This window comes from Lissotriton helveticus, chromosome 10 (genome assembly GCF_964261635.1).
Source record: "Lissotriton helveticus chromosome 10, aLisHel1.1, whole genome shotgun sequence".
Classification (NCBI taxonomy): domain Eukaryota; kingdom Metazoa; phylum Chordata; class Amphibia; order Caudata; family Salamandridae; genus Lissotriton; species Lissotriton helveticus.
The window spans coordinates 669,974,610-669,993,527 of record NC_136071.1 but is presented as its reverse complement, the minus strand read 5'-3'; the positions used below and the strand labels follow the sequence as shown (position 1 = coordinate 669,993,527).

At 41.9% G+C, this 18,918-nt stretch overlaps 1 protein-coding gene across 2 annotated transcripts in view; it reads right to left on the bottom strand.

Annotated features, from left to right (window-relative positions):
• Window positions 1-18,918, bottom strand: part of LOC144784447 (sodium channel protein type 5 subunit alpha-like) — a 1,060,325-nt gene that overhangs the window by 25,145 nt on the left and 1,016,262 nt on the right. For both annotated transcript variants that reach the window (XM_078663204.1, XM_078663205.1), the window contains exon 23: window positions 16,812-16,865. In XM_078663204.1, the coding sequence (XP_078519330.1) occupies window positions 16,812-16,865 (54 nt within the window). The remainder of the gene's footprint in view (window positions 1-16,811; window positions 16,866-18,918) is intronic.

The following is an 18,918-nucleotide window of genomic DNA, read 5'->3' as shown; positions in this document are numbered from 1 at the left end:
AAAAGCCTGTGCTCTATATAACGAAACATTGCAAGTAAAAAAATGGTAGACTGAACCTGAAAAGCAACGACTACTCCACTCTGCCTTGTCTATCAATAAAACTTAAATTATGCAGTTGTTTGCTTTACTCAATTATTACATGTCCTGGACACTCATTCGGTCCCATGGCTTGGCAATTAACGTTCATAAGTAACATACACCACTTAGATAAACCAGAAAATACTTTTTACTATATGGCCATGGGTTCACCAAAATGTTATATTTCACTGACCAATATCAGGTAAGAAAATGAGGTAGGCATTTTCGCAGTGGTTCTTGTCATATCCAGCAGTGCTCTGGAGCACATAAATGAATACGCCACACACTGAGCTCCGTAGCACTACATCTCCCCTTCTGTTGGATAAAAGGTATGGACAACATACATACATTAGAGTTCCTCAATGAGTCATAGAGGTGCTCGCACCAGTCTTCCAGATCGAGTCGTGCGAGTTGAAGAATTTGCACTGGCATCTGGCATCACAGATGTAGACTCAGATGCTTGAATCTCGCATTCAGGCGGCTATGTCTCACTAATAAGGTCTGGAGCCGCCGAACTTCGAGGCAGATGCTTGAAATGTGACGAGTCTCTTATCTGTGGACAGAGTTGTGCTTTTCTGTTGTTTGACATTCAAGCAATTAGGAAAGTCCTTAAACTTTGTGATATTGAAGGGTGGACTGTTATCAGACTTAAGAATGGAGGGAACACCCCACGTTGCGAAAATGTCATCCAGCCTCTCAATGACGTTGTCATAAGTGGTCCATGACAAATCTTCCACTAAGGGAAACCGTAAATACTCATCAATATCTACCATGATATGATGGCCATTGTTTGAAGATCCAAAGAATCAACTGCAATTTTCTCCCACACTTGTTTAAGAAGGTCAGACATGTTTAGAGGATGCTGTGGTGTCTTGGGAGATAAGTGGTTACACATACGACATGCTTTCAGTTCCTTCTTAACTCTTTCATCAAGGCGAGGAAACCACATTTGGTCTCTGAGGGCTCTCTTGGTGACGGCAATGCTACATTGTCCTCTGTGTGCCAGTTCAATGACTTGTTGCCTCAAACTCTCAGGTATTACAATTCTCAAACCTCTTAGTACAATACCTATTGAGTGACAGAAAGTTCATCCTGCATATTTTTGAATTTTTGATCTTCAACATAATCTGTGAGAGGTCATGCATGCCTTCTCCAGGACTGCGTTGTAATTATATCCTTGAGTGTGAGCACGTCTCTGTCTGTGTTGGTAACAGCAAAGATTTGCTCAATGAATAGAGCTGCAGGGATACTAGACTTTACTATGAAATTGATATATTCTTCAGCCGCTTTGGACGTTGTACTGTGAATAGGCACATTCAGTCTGAAACAGACTTCTGCTAGCACAGGCCACAAAATGTCTCTGAGCATTTGAATGTCCATTGTTTTGAGCAAGAATCATGCTCAACCCCACCGGGCTTGCATCTGCTATGATCTCAGTGAGTTTTAGCTGCATTTTCAATGGCGTGTTTGATTTGCTTGAAACTTCGAGCACATTCAGAGGACCATTGGAAAGGAACATTCTTCTTTGTCAACTCTCTTAATGGGGCACTCACTGTGGCAAGGTTGTGAATGTATCTGGAGCAATAGCTGGCCATGCATGAAGAGGATCGCAGCTTGCTCATATCCTGTGGGTGACAAGTGGGTGACAATGCTTGTACTTTTTTCAGAGTCAGGAGTCATTTCCCCTTCAGAGAAAATATGCCCAAAGAACTTGAGTTTGGATTTGTGAATGACACTTTCGGCATTTAAAGTGAGAACTGCATCAGCAAGCCTATGGCATTCTTGTGTAAGAGCTTTGTAATGCTCCTTTCGTGTGGCTCCAAACACTAGTATATACATCACTGTAGTTAAAAGCATGTGTGAAAGGTTGAACTTCTCGAAGATTGACATCCTGAAAGATTTTTACAGCTGATCTGAACAAACCAACCTGAGTTGAAAAAGCAGTAATGTACATACAATTCTCTCCCACTCAAGTTGATGGTATCCTTTGTTCAAATCAAGAAGTGAAAAGACTTTGGCGCCATTCAGCTGCTTAATCATTTACGCTATGTGTGGATCTGGATGTCTTTCTCCCTTGATTGCTTTGTTGGCCTGGCGCATATCAACACAAATGTGCACCACACCCCCACTGTCCTTTTTTTGCACTACCACTATGGGTGAAATCCATGGCATTGGACCAGTAGCTCGCTCGATGATGTCATGCTTTAATAATGTCATAGTTCTTTATCAACTGCGTCTTGTAAATGAAAAGCAATTTGGCGGAGTTTCTGAGCAACAGGACTGAGTGTCCTCATTAATGTGAAGTTGCACCTTCATTGTCTTGAGCTTTCCCAGTCCGTGAACTGACAAGAGGAATTGACTTACTATTACAGAATGTGTATTAAGGTTGTAGTTGATGGATGTCAGTCCCATGTCAGCAGCAGTGCTGAAACTAAGTAAACATGCACTCGCTGAAGTACCTAGGTGGAAATGATGTCGTGTATTTCTATAGGTTCTGATTCGATCCCCCTATTCCTGACCCTATTCTGGTTAAACTTACTAGCTAGTTAACTAACAGTCAGCCCATGAGGCAAGAAATCCCCCATGATGCAGATACCGTTATCTGACGCAGTCACACTACGGCACAGGAACGTGTTATCTGATTAGGTCATAACGCTTGAGATCTAATTAGACAAGCGATATTCCTCCAGCCCCTGATAAGGCATACGACGTTCTCATAACAAATCAAACCTATGACAACCTGGATAATCCGTGCGGCCATTGTTTTGATTTCACAGAGAACTTTAGTAAAGAATGTGCTAACGAGCAAGTCGTATGACATCTTTATTGACGTACCTATGTCCATCCTTACGTCAATCTCGGCACCTTTAAGGTATAAATATTGCCGACCTTGCCCTATGCAAACACACGCGTGGTGACAAGACGGAGCAGCCATACTTGCCGAAGCCGAGAGCAGAAGCAGACCCCGCAGGCAGCAGCCCCGCCTTCCTGACGCGCTGAGAGACGCGCTGCTATCTCAAGCCGAGAGACCCAGCACCGGCGCTTCTGGGCAGCCCTCGCAGGCAGCCTGGAATATCGAGAGCAGAGAAAGAGATACCATTCCTCATTCATCCTAAATTCCAGGTACAGAACTGAATAACCCCTCCTAGAGAATTCTTTAGTTATTCACTTGGCAAAAACAAACTTAAACTAAACTGTAACTTTCTATTCCCGCCCACGCATTAGACTTAGGTCAGGTACACGGGGTAGGCGTATTTAGAAACACCAGTTGAGTGCGTTTAGTCAAATGTAAATGTGTATGTAAATATATTTTAATCATTTTAAACATCATATGGCTCAGAAACCATATCAATGTTTTTACAGTATTATTTTATACTATTGCTTCTAATGTATGCACTTTACTTAACTATAAGTATTGCAATAATATCGATCCATTTCTCTTGTACGAGAAAAGAGACTGATCAATAAATAACATCTTTTATTGAACACGCCCGTCTCTTCCTTTTCTCTACATTCTGATGAGACTAAGAATGCACGTACTGACTGAGTAAAATAATTGCCTTGTGCTCACACGACTCTCGAGATTGACTCTTGATTAGGGGAGAGCAAAGTTGTCATGTTCTATGGTTGTCAGAAACTAAATCCCTTCTTGTCTAATCAGGGGAGTTCATCCTTCCTTGAACATTCGAGAAAGTTTCTAGCGAACTCTGAGCTTAGCTGGCAAACCCAAAAATTAAGTCTAGTATCGACAGTAGTAGACCTAGTTAACGTCTGGCCTAGGCCTTTACTGCTGTAGGTACTATTCCAATGCGCAGAGCCTATTGGGAAAATAGGAGCTACACTACATGGCGCCCAACGCGTTTGGAAAGGGCGATAAAACTAACGTAAGACATTTAGAGTAACTCAGTCGTGCTTTCTCACTCAGACCCCTTTTCCCAAATACTCCAAAGACGTCTGGAGTGGGTGAAAGGTTATTATATCCTCCAAAACCTCGCAGGAGGGAACTCCTATGTATGGTTCTTGGTCTAGTCAACGTTGAAGGATAAAACAGTTCCAAAATATTGTGCACCTAATCTCTGTTTCCATAAAGAAACCTGATCTGCAAATAAAAATAATACCATCCTGTCAGTAAAATGGGAGACAGTGATGGAGAAAGAGAGGCAATTAGATTAGCTACTGAAATAGCAGATGCTGATGCTACCATGCAAACAGCAGACCCGGATATAATACTCATCCAGGTCGCCAAAAGGAGATCTATAACCTTAAAACTTATAGAAAATGGACTGACACCTAGAGGTGGCACAGTCATATTCGTAATTGAGGCACACGAATATCGGCAGACAGAGGTATACTATACATGGATACATTTTCCAGCAGCAAATGCTGTAACAAAGTACTTCCACTATTACAAAGTAGAGGAACCTCCTGAAACGTACACTCCTTTCGAGGAGGTGGAAGTACCACTCAAATTCCAAGAGCATTTGCTCTTATTTGATGGCGCCCTAAAACATAATAATCACATTACAAGGCTTGGTCCTTTAGGAAGACCAGGAGCAACGTGGCCGGTCTTAGCCGGATACACACCACATCCAGACATCGACGAGATGACTGCACCAGAGCTATTAATACAGCTAAAACAACTACTAAAAATTCACAGACAATTAGTTCAGTATGTAATGCGGACTTCAACAATTCAGCCAGCGATTAAAATTCCACAGCTGACCCCTCACCAGGGGAACACAAATAAAATCACACCACAGAACATCCAATCCTGCCTAGGTAAAGTTCCAGCTAAACGGGAACAGATACCATTCTGGTTGGCACAGAAAATCACCCAAATAGAGGCGGTGTTTCCTGACACCACCCCATTAGAAAAGCACAGGATTCTGACTATATGTCTCCCAATGGGAATCGCACCACACATTGAGGACTGTGACACTTGGGGTACGGTCTTTGCTTCAATCTACACAAAAACGCACGGTGTTCCATCCATTTCGGTAATACCAGATGTGCTAAAACAAATTCAAGATGAATACGGTCCAGAACCTGCTTTAACTCTTGGTATGAAATTACTGAAAGACTTCAAGCAGGTCTCGGCTATATTACTAGCCAACATAAAGGGTGAAGCAGCAAACGTGGCGATCAGCCAGAGGTTAAAAGAGACAGATATAGCAGACCAACCAGCTGAAATTGCCAGAATCATAGAAAAATCCTATGAAGAACTAGGCAGAGATAGTCTAGGTGGAATACCAGTAAAACCGCAACTGACTACAAGTCCAGAAAAAATATTTTTTAATAATAATTCACCAAAAAAGAACTGGGATGGAAATAAACAATCCAATCCTAAAGAAAAGAAATTCCAGTCCAGAGGAAGGTCTCCTAGGCGAAGAGAGAAATCTCCAAACCCGAGACAAAGGTCACCTCAGAGTGAACCCTCTGGGAATAGATATAACCTTAGAAATAGGGATAATATTAAAAAACCTGATAGATATCAAGACATTGATACACGTCCGTCTCAATCTTTTCAGAATTCCTCGCAGAAATCGGAAAGAAGAGGACGATCAGAAGAGCACGCCAAGTCCAAAGACAAGGAACCTGCTCAACTGAAAAAGAAATCACAATTTCCAAAAAAGAAGGTAGCCAGTATCAAGGTAGTTAACAATGCCGAGAATACTGAGGACACAACTGAAAAACGGAGAATGGGCTCAGACAATGCTAGACAGCGCAGCAGAGGTGAGCATAGCTCGCGAAGTCCTTATGAATCATCTGGAGACAGTGGACACGAATGAATACCTTCAAGTGGAAACTGCAGATACCAGAGTTAGCAAGCCCCACAAAATATACGAGATAACATTACGTATAGAGGGAGATAAGACTAGGAAAATAAGGGGACTATTTTGGGATAACCTATCCAAGGGCTATGACATCCTTCTAGCTGAAAAAGACTGGCCACCGGAGTTTGTCAGGGAGTGCCCTCATGGCGAAGAAGTAATTATGCCTGCCTTCTCGAATCAAATACCGATTCATAAAAAATACACACTTGCTAGAAAGTGGGCAGTGGCCTTAGCACCTGCTTTATATAAAAATCACGTAGGATGGGATGAGGATTCTCCTCCTCACAAAGTCCAGTTAAAATCACAACCTACTGCACAAAGGCAGTACCCAATTAAGCAAGAAGCTAAAAAACAAGTAAATGAAATACTAGATCAGCTAGAATACCAGGGGGTGATTGAAACTTGCACCTCACAAATGAACAATCCTTTGTTTCCGGTCTCCAAACCAGACAATTCGTACCGTCTAGTTTTGGATTACCGACATCTTAACACATGTTGCAAAACTTTTGCAGTGCAAAACTCACACAGTGCTGCACTAATGAATAACATAGTGCGCAAAAAATACAAAACAACCTTGGACATCTCCAACGGATTCTTTTGTCAAAACATAGCACCAGAGAGCAGATATTTAACTGCATTTTCAGTAAATGGCACTCAAAAACAATTCTGTCGGTTAGCCCAGGGGTACAAGAACAGCCCGGGGGTATTCTCAGCGAGAGTAACAGAATTACTACAACTATATGATGATGAAGCATTATCTTATGTCGATGACATTTACTTAACAGATGATGACTTGGAGACTCACTTGAAAAGAGTGAACACCATAATACTTGGTTTCGCTGCAGAGGGTTACAAATTCAACTTCAAAAAGTCCAGAATTGCCCATCTGAAAATCCAGTACGGAGGATATGAATTATCAAGTATTGCCTGGTTAACAGTCTTTTAAGAACTAGAAGAATTAAAAAATCTAAAATATGAAAAAACGTATCCTCTGCCAATCGACATTCTGCCTCTACGACATTACGCCTGTGTAATCTATACAGACGGACATGCTCAACCCTCCGTTTGGGGAGAACATGCATACAATCCCACATGTGAGATTACAAAAGAAGTGTGGCACGGAGGTAAACTAAGACCTCTATTAACAAAATCACACTCAGTAGAAACTAATTCAGAACTACAAACTGAAATATTAGCTTTGAAAATGGCGCTAGATAATGCGGATCGCGAATTCCCGACACTTATAGTGTCAGATTCATATTTCTGCGTCAAAGCATATAACAAGGATTTGCAGACCTGGATTCAGAACGATTACAAAGATGACACGGATGCACCAATAAAGCAGAGACTGCTCTGGGAACAGGTAGCTCTTTTGAAAAAAGAACTACCAAAGACTCACGTGACACACTCACTGAGTCACCAGCGTGATGGCGTTCACGTTGTAGGGAATTCATTGGCTGAAACAGCCGCAGCGGCAGCCAGTAAACCGGCTCCCGTAGATCGAAAAAAGCGTACATTAAAATACATTGACGGCGAAACAGTGCTGGCAGTAAAAACGTCATCAAAAGGCGACTGCTCGGCGTTACCGATCAACTATCCACTCAATTACACATACATCATAGATGCAAACTCCATTCCTTTTGCTCGAATCCCTGGAGTGGGGGATAGAGTGATTCCAAACATGGACAGGAGAAACTTGTTAATCGCAGACGCACACATGGGCGAGGGTCTCAGACACCTTAAATTAAAAGATTCTCTGGAAGAATTACAATCACGGTACTGGTGGCCAGGCATGAGCCTGCACTACACCATGTTTGTAAAAAACTGCCCAAACTGCAACAGAGATCGCAGTGGGGAGAGAAGCAGTTTAATACCTCGTCGTATCAAGGCAGATAACATCACCACTAAAAAGAATGGCTTGCGATTAACATATACAGGCTAGTTCCCACTTATAATGTAGATCCACAGCACTCGGCTGACGTCCGGACTGTTATACAAGATTTGCGAGTCTAAATGGCATATACGCTAAGAGCATGCTACGTTCGACCATTTTTTTTCTTTTTCTCAGGCAATCCAGCCTGGGGGGGGAAAGAATGGCCAAATGAGCACAGCCCAGCGGGAATCTTCTCACTTCCTTCCTGAGGGTATGGGATGGTGTAAAGAAAAAACCGTGACATAAAGCAATCTATAACGGCAAAGGTATTAGGTTCGGGAGCTGGGTGGGTCAAACATCTAATAAGTGTCCAACGTAGTCTAAATAACTTGCCAAGAAATTCTCTGAAGGGATTCAGTCCGTACGAATTATTATTCGGAACTAGGATGTTGATCTCTGACCTTGATAGTCAGACTTCAGTGGTAACAGAAAAAAGCTTTGATGTCAAAGACCGTTTGGCTATTTTGCAGGACTTAAACAAAACAAGAAAAGACCTGAGCAACATACAGTTGAAAGAACAGCCAACGACCACTGAAGAATCACCACCTGTCCCAGCAAGACCTGTCTGGATTCCAAAAGTCGGGGATCTAGTCAGGGAGAAGATCGCGGTAAAGAAGGAATTTGGGCCTTCTTACAGAAAAGCAGTTCCTGTATTGTCTGTCAACGGGACAAGATCAGATGTACTACCGCCACTTGCTGGAAAAAAGGAGAACCGAGTTGTATCCATCGACCTGGTAAAACCACAACATGTGGCCGATAACCAATAGTAGGCCAAGTGGACTCCCAATAAGTAGCAGAACACCAAGGTTTGCTACCAGTACAGAGGTCCTATCAAAGAGGCTCATCACATTCGAAACGCCTACAGAAGAACAACAAGGACTATGCAACAATGCAATAGAACTTAGACCTCTGAAAACCCAAATAAAGACATTTAGCAGAGACACACCAATCTATACAGAAGTACCAAGTGAAAATGCAAGAAACAAAAATCCTGAACCAATTGGAACAATTGACAGAACTGCATCCGGTTACTTCATCAACTTCGATGATTCCTCTGAAGGCTTCAGCGAACAAAAGACACAGCCATCATCAAAATCCTTTAAAGACAAAGCGAAGGAACTTTTGAAACAACTGAAAGAAACATATCTAGTTTCTCCATGGATTGAATTTTGGGTGGGTTTTGGTGCATTTATCCTCATACTTTGGCTCATCATGGTATTTACCTTGGGACGCTTCATTGAGGGAAAATATGCTAAAATGGACACAGCAAGTCAGAACATCAACTTGGTCCTCAAACCACACACATCTTCACACGTCGAGAAAAGAGAACTTTCTTCAGAACTTTCTTCAGCCAACTTCACAGCAATTCCAATATCTGGTGGGGTAGCCTGGGACAACACTGACTATGAAATTTATGGTCCGGTCGAGATCCTGAAATATCCACACCAAATCAAGATCTCCTTGAGTGACTTTGCAAAACCAAACTCATTTGCTGATGATTGGGACTTTGAAAGTATAAACAATATGATGTCTGACTTAGTAATGTCTGCTAAATTTACAAAACATGATTATTTGCAGGGTTCTACAAATTATGACAGCATGTACTGCTATAACCATTATGGTAACCATTTCTTGCATAAATCTGCACAACCTAGAAATGTTTTAAATTTTAATCAATGGGAACATTGTGCTACACCTCCAAAAGGGAGCTCTAGAACCGTGTATGGCAAATATTCATATTTTTCAGGTTTTAACATAACTAATGCTGAAACATTTTATTACAAATTATCAAACAAGACAGGGATGAAAACCATGATAACCAACACAAAATTGATATATTCAGATTCTTCCTTTGAAAAAATGAATACTTTTGGATTTGATTATTGGGACAAACATGTTGATTTGAAAAGTGTTTGGGGTACAAAAGAATGGCAAGTACAGGGTATAGAAGCTTTGTTTAGAGCCTGCATGATCCCAGAACAAATGATATTTTTAAATGACACCGTTCAACAAACCACCTGTCTTGGCTTAGCCAAAATCAAAGATTTAAATAACCTGTCTATTCCAAAGCCAACAATATTTAGCAATAACTCTGAAACAGATGAAGAAATAGACATAAACCATATACTTAACCAAAACAGAACACATCCTGATTGGAAACAATGGTTGATCTGGCCCACAGATACAAATAACTGTCAAGATAGATTCCTGAATAAAACACAGGGTTTCAAAATGAACAGGCCAGACCCTAGATATCCCCAAAGACATCACCCAGGGATAATAACAACCTACAGTGTGGGCAAATTATGCCTTCAATGGCTACAAACTTCCACACTGCCTGAAATTAAGCAACACCTAACTTTACTTACTGATGGTGCTGACTTGCGTGATTTCATAATGGGACCACGCAAACAGCGTCAAAAGCGTTTCATAGCAGCCTCTGTATATGCAGCATACAATGAGGCCTGGAAGGTTACTCAAATTGAGACAGCAGAAAGAATACGGGAAATTGACCGTATTAATTTGGAAAAATCACTTTCTGTAGTGGACAATGGGTTAATGACTCTGTCCTCCAGAATTTTTTCATTGGACAGCATTGTGTCTTCAGCAATCGATATATTATCGCAAGACTTACTGTTATTACAACATGGTCAGTCACAATTGCGTTCTATTGTACAGCTTGGCTGGACGTTACAAAATCTGCGTTCAGGCTATGTGCCTTGGCGTTTAATCAACACAACGTCACTATTTCAAATCTTTAACCTTACTGATAGACAAATCGGTATGGCGCAGAAGGGTGCTGATTATACAATCTTGAGCATTGAAAAACTAGAAAGATTACCGTTGACAATGTCAGAACGACCTGTCAGTGAATGGATAATCCACGGAATCATAAACATTCCAATCTCAACCTTCAGGTTTCAATACTGCCAAAAATATATACAGGCTGGCATGTACGAGAAATTGGGAAAGGGGTACCTTAAAACAACATGGAACCTGCCCTATTCACATGCATGTATCAGTAACAAAGGACAGAAAGTGTTTCTTAGTGGCATCAATTGTGCTATGTCACTAAGCGGCACGCTTCTGTGTAACGGTATTAGTTTGCACGGAGCCTGTGAAGGGAATTCATACAACCTTTCATGTCACCAGCAAGGCGCACCTGCAACTGAAATAGAACCATTCTTTCAAAGACTCTATAATGGGAGTTACATTCTTATTGTAGACCGCAGATGCTGTAGTCTTATGCCCGGGACTCCTTATCTCGTCACTACGACGGCGAAGGTCAAGTGCTGTGGACGTTCTTTGTTCCCCAGCTCCTTTCCAGACAGGGAGGCGAGGGCATGGCCCAGTTTGAAAATTACTTCTATTCGAATAGACACTTTAAGCAGAATGAAAACAGTGCTTCTTCAGACGCCTACAAGGCTCACGTCATCTAAAGAAACGTATGATCTACAAGTCGCAAGGACGACTGCAGAGATACATACATTATTATCAACAAATTCCCCCGTACATTTCGCGGAAATCCTGAGCGAAATCTTAAATATTTCTGATACCACAGGGGTCTCAAAGGTATTTAAGACAGTATTTTCGATGGCATTAACACCATTCAAAGCCATACTGGGTATTTTTCCAGACTTCGTCCATTCGATTTTTGGCGGACTTCCCCTGATCCTAGGACTAATTGCAGGAATCCTATTCCTAGTCCTTATTTTTCGTTATGGCAACCCATGTCACAGATCAAACTCTCGCGACAATGGAAGATACGATCCTAGCCATTGGATACCGGGACCGGATATCAAAAATCCTGGGACTATCCCGGCTTAGAGACCTAAACATGACTTGGTTTCTATCATTTCGACCAATGTGGCAAAGGTGTGTTTTACCTGTACTAAGGTGTCTGCTATGCGGAGAAGAATGCGTGTTAGACACCTGTCTGACGCTACAATCGGATGCGCCGGTGGATGCAGATACACTGTTGGTTCCTACCAAGGTTCACGCACTGTGCTGCCCTCAAAGGCTGCCAATTCTGATGACGGCATTCCTGGAATCTTCACCACTGCGATTGAAGAGTAGTGAAGTTCAAGATGAAAGCAGCATCGAACAGGTACGACCTTCTGTCAGCAATGCAAATCAGAATGTCAATGGAGACAATCATGCGCATGAATGCATGGTTACCCCTATTTCCGACTTAGAGGAACTTTCCCATGAAGCTGTTGACAGTTTTTTCGAAAGCCTGAATGATATGATGTTCTCTCCGGAACAGAAATAGAGACTTTTGAGTAAACTCGCACACGGCGTTCCCTGAATTCGGCCTTCAACTTTAAAAATAAAGTCACATGAACAATTACAATCCAGTTCACGGACAGCAACTTTTTTCAGCAAGCCCCTAAAATATTTTTCTATATATTTTTTCCCGGGACACTGATTTTCTGCTTAAAGTAAGAGACTATTCCTAGAGAACTAAGATTTCTATTTTAGATACTTTATAGACTTTATAGACTTTAGCTGCCCGCTGGTATGTTCGCAATAGATTTTATGTGATGAAATGGTTTCGACTTTTTTTCTGTATAGCCATATTAAGAGCCATTTCATGTGTATTTCTCATATACCAACAATCAATAATGCATAACAATGCGTGTTCACTTTTGCATCTAATTCATAGCTTAAGTGCATACAATATATATGACTGCAATTTTTCAGTATATTTGAAAATTTCGAAATGCATTTATGTATTTTGGGGTGGTAAGGTATACACTATACTCTATAGTATGTTGTACTATGTTATACTATGCATAGATTAGTAGATATGACCATAGTTAGCGTGGAGTGGGTGTCGTGTATTTCTATAGGTTCTGATTCGATCCCCCTATTCCTGACCCTATTCTGGTTAAACTTACTAGCTAGTTAACTAACAGTCAGCCCATGAGGCAAGAAATCCCCCATGATGCAGATACCGTTATCTGACGCAGTCACACTACGGCACAGGAACGTGTTATCTGATTAGGTCATAACGCTTGAGATCTAATTAGACAAGCGATATTCCTCCAGCCCCTGATAAGGCATACGACGTTCTCATAACAAATCAAACCTATGACAACCTGGATAATCCGTGCGGCCATTGTTTTGATTTCACAGAGAACTTTAGTAAAGAATGTGCTAACGAGCAAGTCGTATGACATCTTTATTGACGTACCTATGTCCATCCTTACGTCAATCTCGGCACCTTTAAGGTATAAATATTGCCGACCTTGCCCTATGCAAACACACGCGTGGTGACAAGACGGAGCAGCCATACTTGCCGAAGCCGAGAGCAGAAGCAGACCCCGCAGGCAGCAGCCCCGCCTTCCTGACGCGCTGAGAGACGCGCTGCTATCTCAAGCCGAGAGACCCAGCACCGGCGCTTCTGGGCAGCCCTCGCAGGCAGCCTGGAATATCGAGAGCAGAGAAAGAGATACCATTCCTCATTCATCCTAAATTCCAGGTACAGAACTGAATAACCCCTCCTAGAGAATTCTTTAGTTATTCACTTGGCAAAAACAAACTTAAACTAAACTGTAACTTTCTATTCCCGCCCACGCATTAGACTTAGGTCAGGTACACGGGGTAGGCGTATTTAGAAACACCAGTTGAGTGCGTTTAGTCAAATGTAAATGTGTATGTAAATATATTTTAATCATTTTAAACATCATATGGCTCAGAAACCATATCAATGTTTTTACAGTATTATTTTATACTATTGCTTCTAATGTATGCACTTTACTTAACTATAAGTATTGCAATAATATCGATCCATTTCTCTTGTACGAGAAAAGAGACTGATCAATAAATAACATCTTTTATTGAACACGCCCGTCTCTTCCTTTTCTCTACATTCTGATGAGACTAAGAATGCACGTACTGACTGAGTAAAATAATTGCCTTGTGCTCACACGACTCTCGAGATTGACTCTTGATTAGGGGAGAGCAAAGTTGTCATGTTCTATGGTTGTCAGAAACTAAATCCCTTCTTGTCTAATCAGGGGAGTTCATCCTTCCTTGAATATTCGAGAAAGTTTCTAGCGAACTCTGAGCTTAGCTGGCAAACCCAAAAATTAAGTCTAGTATCGACAGTAGTAGACCTAGTTAACGTCTGGCCTAGGCCTTTACTGCTGTAGGTACTATTCCAATGCGCAGAGCCTATTGGGAAAATAGGAGCTACACTACAATGAATTGGTGCTTGTACGGTCATTTCCTCATGCTTCATTCTCGCTGGAAATTACTTTACAATGGGGTAAAAGTAGCCAGCTGTACACCTTTGTTTTCGATGGTGTAAGATGTGGTACTGGTGACAGTTTTTTTAAATATTTTTCTGCCAGCATGATATTGATTGATGCACCACTGTCTATGATAAAAGTTAGAGGGCAGCCATTCACTTTTAGCTCGATCTAAGGGCACTGTCCAAATGACTTTGGTCTCTTCACGTGGCAATCCCACTTTAACTTGTGTTCTTCTATGCAAGCAGCCAATCCTACATGTGCATGTCGTTCTGCAGTTGACTTCACCTTTGCACATCCATCTTCACTGTTGCTCGACAATGATGTTGAAGAGGCATTGGAAGACTAATTTGATGACGATCAACTTCGTTAAGTCTCTACTTGCCTCAATTGATGTTGCAGTTTGGCCTTGTGGGCATGATTAGAATGCTTCCAGAACTTTCTCTTGCTCATTTTCTCTTCTTGTTGTGACACATCTACTTTTCTCTTTCTTTTTGCAGACTGTCATGAAATGGTTTTCTTTACCTCAGCCTTTGCATTTCTGTCCAATGGCGGGACATTTATCCTTGTGTGGAAATGAGAATATATAAACAAGTGGGAGAGTAAGGAAATATATTCACAAAGGTGAACGGAGAGTACTCTTAGTCCCCTGGGCTTAAATATCAAACAAACATAAGAGGAGGATGGCACTCGGCTATCAGGGTGGACCCCGATGATGAAGCATGTCACCAACCAGGTTGGTGAGTGAGGGGTTTTATAAAGAAAAGAAGGACTCTCTTCTTATTCTATTATAGTCATCCCACTCAGATTGCTCATAGAACCAATCTTGATGGTACTCCTCTTATGTTTGTTTGGAAATGAGAATTCACATCGGAAATACACTTTCTTTTTCAGAAACATCATCATGTGGTTAGGCACCTTGATTTTCTGCTTACTTTTCATAGTCAACATCAATGCATTCTGGGATGTTCCAGATTCCCTATCTGCAGCCTGTCATCTGCCCATTCCTCAGCTCTGGAAGCCCTGAGTAACTTCCCTAGACGTAGTGTCTCTCACTTCATGCGTTTTCTGAATGAATCAGAGAGGCAAACATCGATGACTCTGAGATGCATTGCTTCTTCGTCATTGAATTCACTGAACTTGCAATGCTTGATGAGGGCATCAAGTCTTTCAACAAATTTGTCCATCTTCTTGCCAGCCTACTGTCTTTCCTGCTTGAAATTTGCCTTACATAGTCCACTTTGGGCATTCGATTGAACTTGGCTTTCAACGTTTCTTTGATTTGCCTATATGATACCTCAGTAGCTTGTGATATTTCCTTTAGCACTTCTTTCACCCTGTCACCTGCAAGGTTCTTTAAGTCTTTGATGCTCTTTTTGTCATCTACAAAGCCATTGAATGTTTCGATCAATGCAGTCAACCTGGTGGCAATATTCTGCTTTTTGGCGGTGTTGAATGATGTTGGAGGTTACAGAAACACAGCGGCATCGTAAATTGTGTTGGGACTTACAGACGATGAGAGTTTGCTGTCCCGACAACAGTCGCTGCTCACTTGGACCTGCACCTTCTGCAAGCATCCTCCACATGCTTACGTCTGGGTCCTTGCACCCAGGCTGGTGTTGTCTGGTGCCATCTTCTTTCTTAACAATGAGTAACAGTTTGGTCTTTCGCACATGTTCATCACTGCTATCAACTTTGTGCATTGAACCTGGATATTGCTGCCTTTAGTGTCTCTTCACCCCTGGGCATATCTGCCTTTTGCACTTTCTTGCACCTTCATCATTTCTGCTTTGTGTGAATGATGGCTCTGTGTTATGCTGCAACGCAGTATCTCTTCTTCTAGCCTTACCAATAGGTTTCTGGAGGGGGCTTTCTGACTGTGCTTCTCTATAGGGCTTCACCGGCTTTGAGAGCCTCATAAGAGTTGGAACAGAGCATTGACTCCGCATATGCCAATGTGCATTGCTTCCTGGGGCACACGTGGCATGCATGAGCAGTTTGCTGGACCACGGCAAACCCTCAGGGAGAGCAGTTCTTATTTCTTTGGGGCGCGTATCCCATCCTCGTTGCATGTTGTCGCAGCCACCCTTAGTCTGTAGCACATAAATCACTACACCACACACAGAGCTCAGTAGCACATGCTTTTATTCTTCATCATGCAACCATTCCCTGAACACATTGTCATAAACTTTATTGAACACACCCAGACACACTGCAAATGATTACATAATGTTGTAAGGAGTCTGCAGAGGACCAGGTGAGTCTTACTTCACATGATCACACAACACTACAGTTCTGATTGCTCTTGATGTAAATTTGGTCATTTGTGGTCTTGTTTAACAATTGTAATTGGACAATTAATTTGGGCAATCTACCTATGAATTGACGATCAAAGTAATACCATAACATAATATTTTATCTGCTGCAATGGCAAATTACTTAATTCATTCTCACGGTAATGCATAACACCCTGTCCATTTTTCCTTCTGTCACTGCCTAATTCCTCCTTGTAGGTCATTGTTGCCTATCCTTAAAATATGCTAGATGAAAATGTCTGAGGATTATGCCTATACAAAATACTGAGTGACAGGTGCTTGGCATACAGAAATCTCAGGGGATGCCATGCTTCTGTTGAAGTCAAGTCAGCATTTACGCACTGAAAACGTAGCTGTCAGACTGTAATCAGAAAGAATGAATTGGGTTACATACTTCTCTAGAATCCACTGCTGCATACATTATGTCCATCCAACCTTTGAAAGTTGCCTGCAAAACAAAATACAGTCTTGTTGAGGAAATTGCATATATATGGATTTTTATTATCAAAGCTGTCAGTAAATACAAAGCTGTGTTGATCTCTCAGTGTCCCTCTTTCCTCTCCTCTCCTTTAGTTTCTTCCTTCCACTTTCCCTGTCTTGGCATGCTCTATCTCAATGCAAAGCCGCTTTTCCCGTGGCCTCCAAGAAATTCGAAGTGGTTGAAATGTTACATGATGGAGCTTTACTGAATTTAGAAATAATACAGACATAAATACCAGCATGCATATTGGAAAAAAATATCAAAATTACTATCACTACGAACACCGAATTCCATGGCATTATGGGCTTATTAATCAATTTTTGGGCTTTGGGTCAACATCAAATTTCAAGGTGGAGAATATAGACCCATACTTAAACTGGAAATATCAAAAGTCCCACAACACAATGTGCCATTGGTTAGAAAGTCAAGAATAAAGGTGCTATGTGTGACAAAGTCAATTGGCAACTCTTCCACCATCAGAAAGAGAAAAGAATTTGAATTTCAAACCTGCACTTTGCATGCAGATTCCTGCAGAAGAAGCTTTAACCCAGTGAGCAAACATATCCACTCATATCTTTGGCTTGGCCAAACCAATGAAATGTATCCTGTTAGCTAGACTGTTGCTAATGTATTCAATACCTCAATATGTATTCCCACAGACAAAAATTAAATATCATCCATCTGGCATTTACATACAAAATTGCATCCATCCCAATATTCAATCTAGCCCTTGCACAACATTACAATGATACTAGGCAACCACATTTATAGATCAGTGCAGAGGGTGCTGATCCAATTGCAAACAAGATACAAATACTCCTTTTCCTATAATTTGAGGCATAATTTATGGTTCCATTGACCTGGGCTTGCCATTCTGGAGAAAACCAACAGACTCATTATTAACCCCTTGGGCACTATTGACGTGAACTCCACGTCAGGAGGTCTCACAACTAGTTGCTGTTGATGGGATAGCAATGTAAAAGCACACAGGAGAAGGATTCTCTTTTGTGGTGGTATCAGATAGATTTCCGTTTTTATTTTTCAAGGTGCTGCTGGGGAAGAGCTACCGAAGAGCCAGAGGCTGGTTATTTTGGTGAAGATGATCAGCGTGTGTGGTGAACTGATGTCAGTACTGTAAAATCGAAGGCCCGTTTAACTTTCACTGGCAATGGCACTCAGCAGCCCCATGAACACCATTTTTTGATTTAAGGGGTATTGTTGAAAGAGGAGATTCTCCCCTTTCCAAGGATTTCAGCCTCCAGTGGATCCTTGCTTTGGAATTGTCCTCAGAGGGTGATGCTGGATGAGGGTGGGCTAGACACTAGGGATTGCTTTAAATAAGGGAAATGGCTGTCCAGTTCATAGGCCCTTACCCCCATGGGAACAGTGAGTCTTTCTGTCCACCTGTGGTTAATTGGGGGTGCTTACTCTTATCTGCCACCTGGGGACAGAAAGCTCATTAGGCACCCGGGAATTAAATATTAAGAAAAAAGGAGGCTAGGTGGCCCTGAAACAGGACCATGCACTACCCCAAAAGGGTGAAAATACAGTCTTTCTACCCCCCTCTGGGAGAAAGAGTGTAAGATTGGCCCACAATGAGCACCCCCGTAGGGGTGTAGTAGATGATGGGTATAAAGCTCACTGGACACCATGGATTTATTTTGAAAATGGGTGGGCTGGTCCAGCTGTCATAAGGTCATGTCCACAACCAAAGGAGATACTACAGTATTCCCTGCACCCATTACTCCTTGTGGGCATCAGATTTGGGGTTTGATCCCAATATGTCCCTGGGGGTGGGCAGAAAGCCCACTGGACAACAGGAATGTATTTTTCTTTTCTTGTAAAAAAAAGGGGTGACGTCATGCCCCACCCTAAAGGGAGTCAATATAGTCTGTCTGCCCTCCCCGAAGGCATATTGGGGTTTGCCACCAATCTTTGTCCCAGGGGTGGTAGAAAGCCCACTATACAACAGGGTTTCTCCATTTGAGCAAAGAGGGGTGAGGGCATCCCAACCTGCATT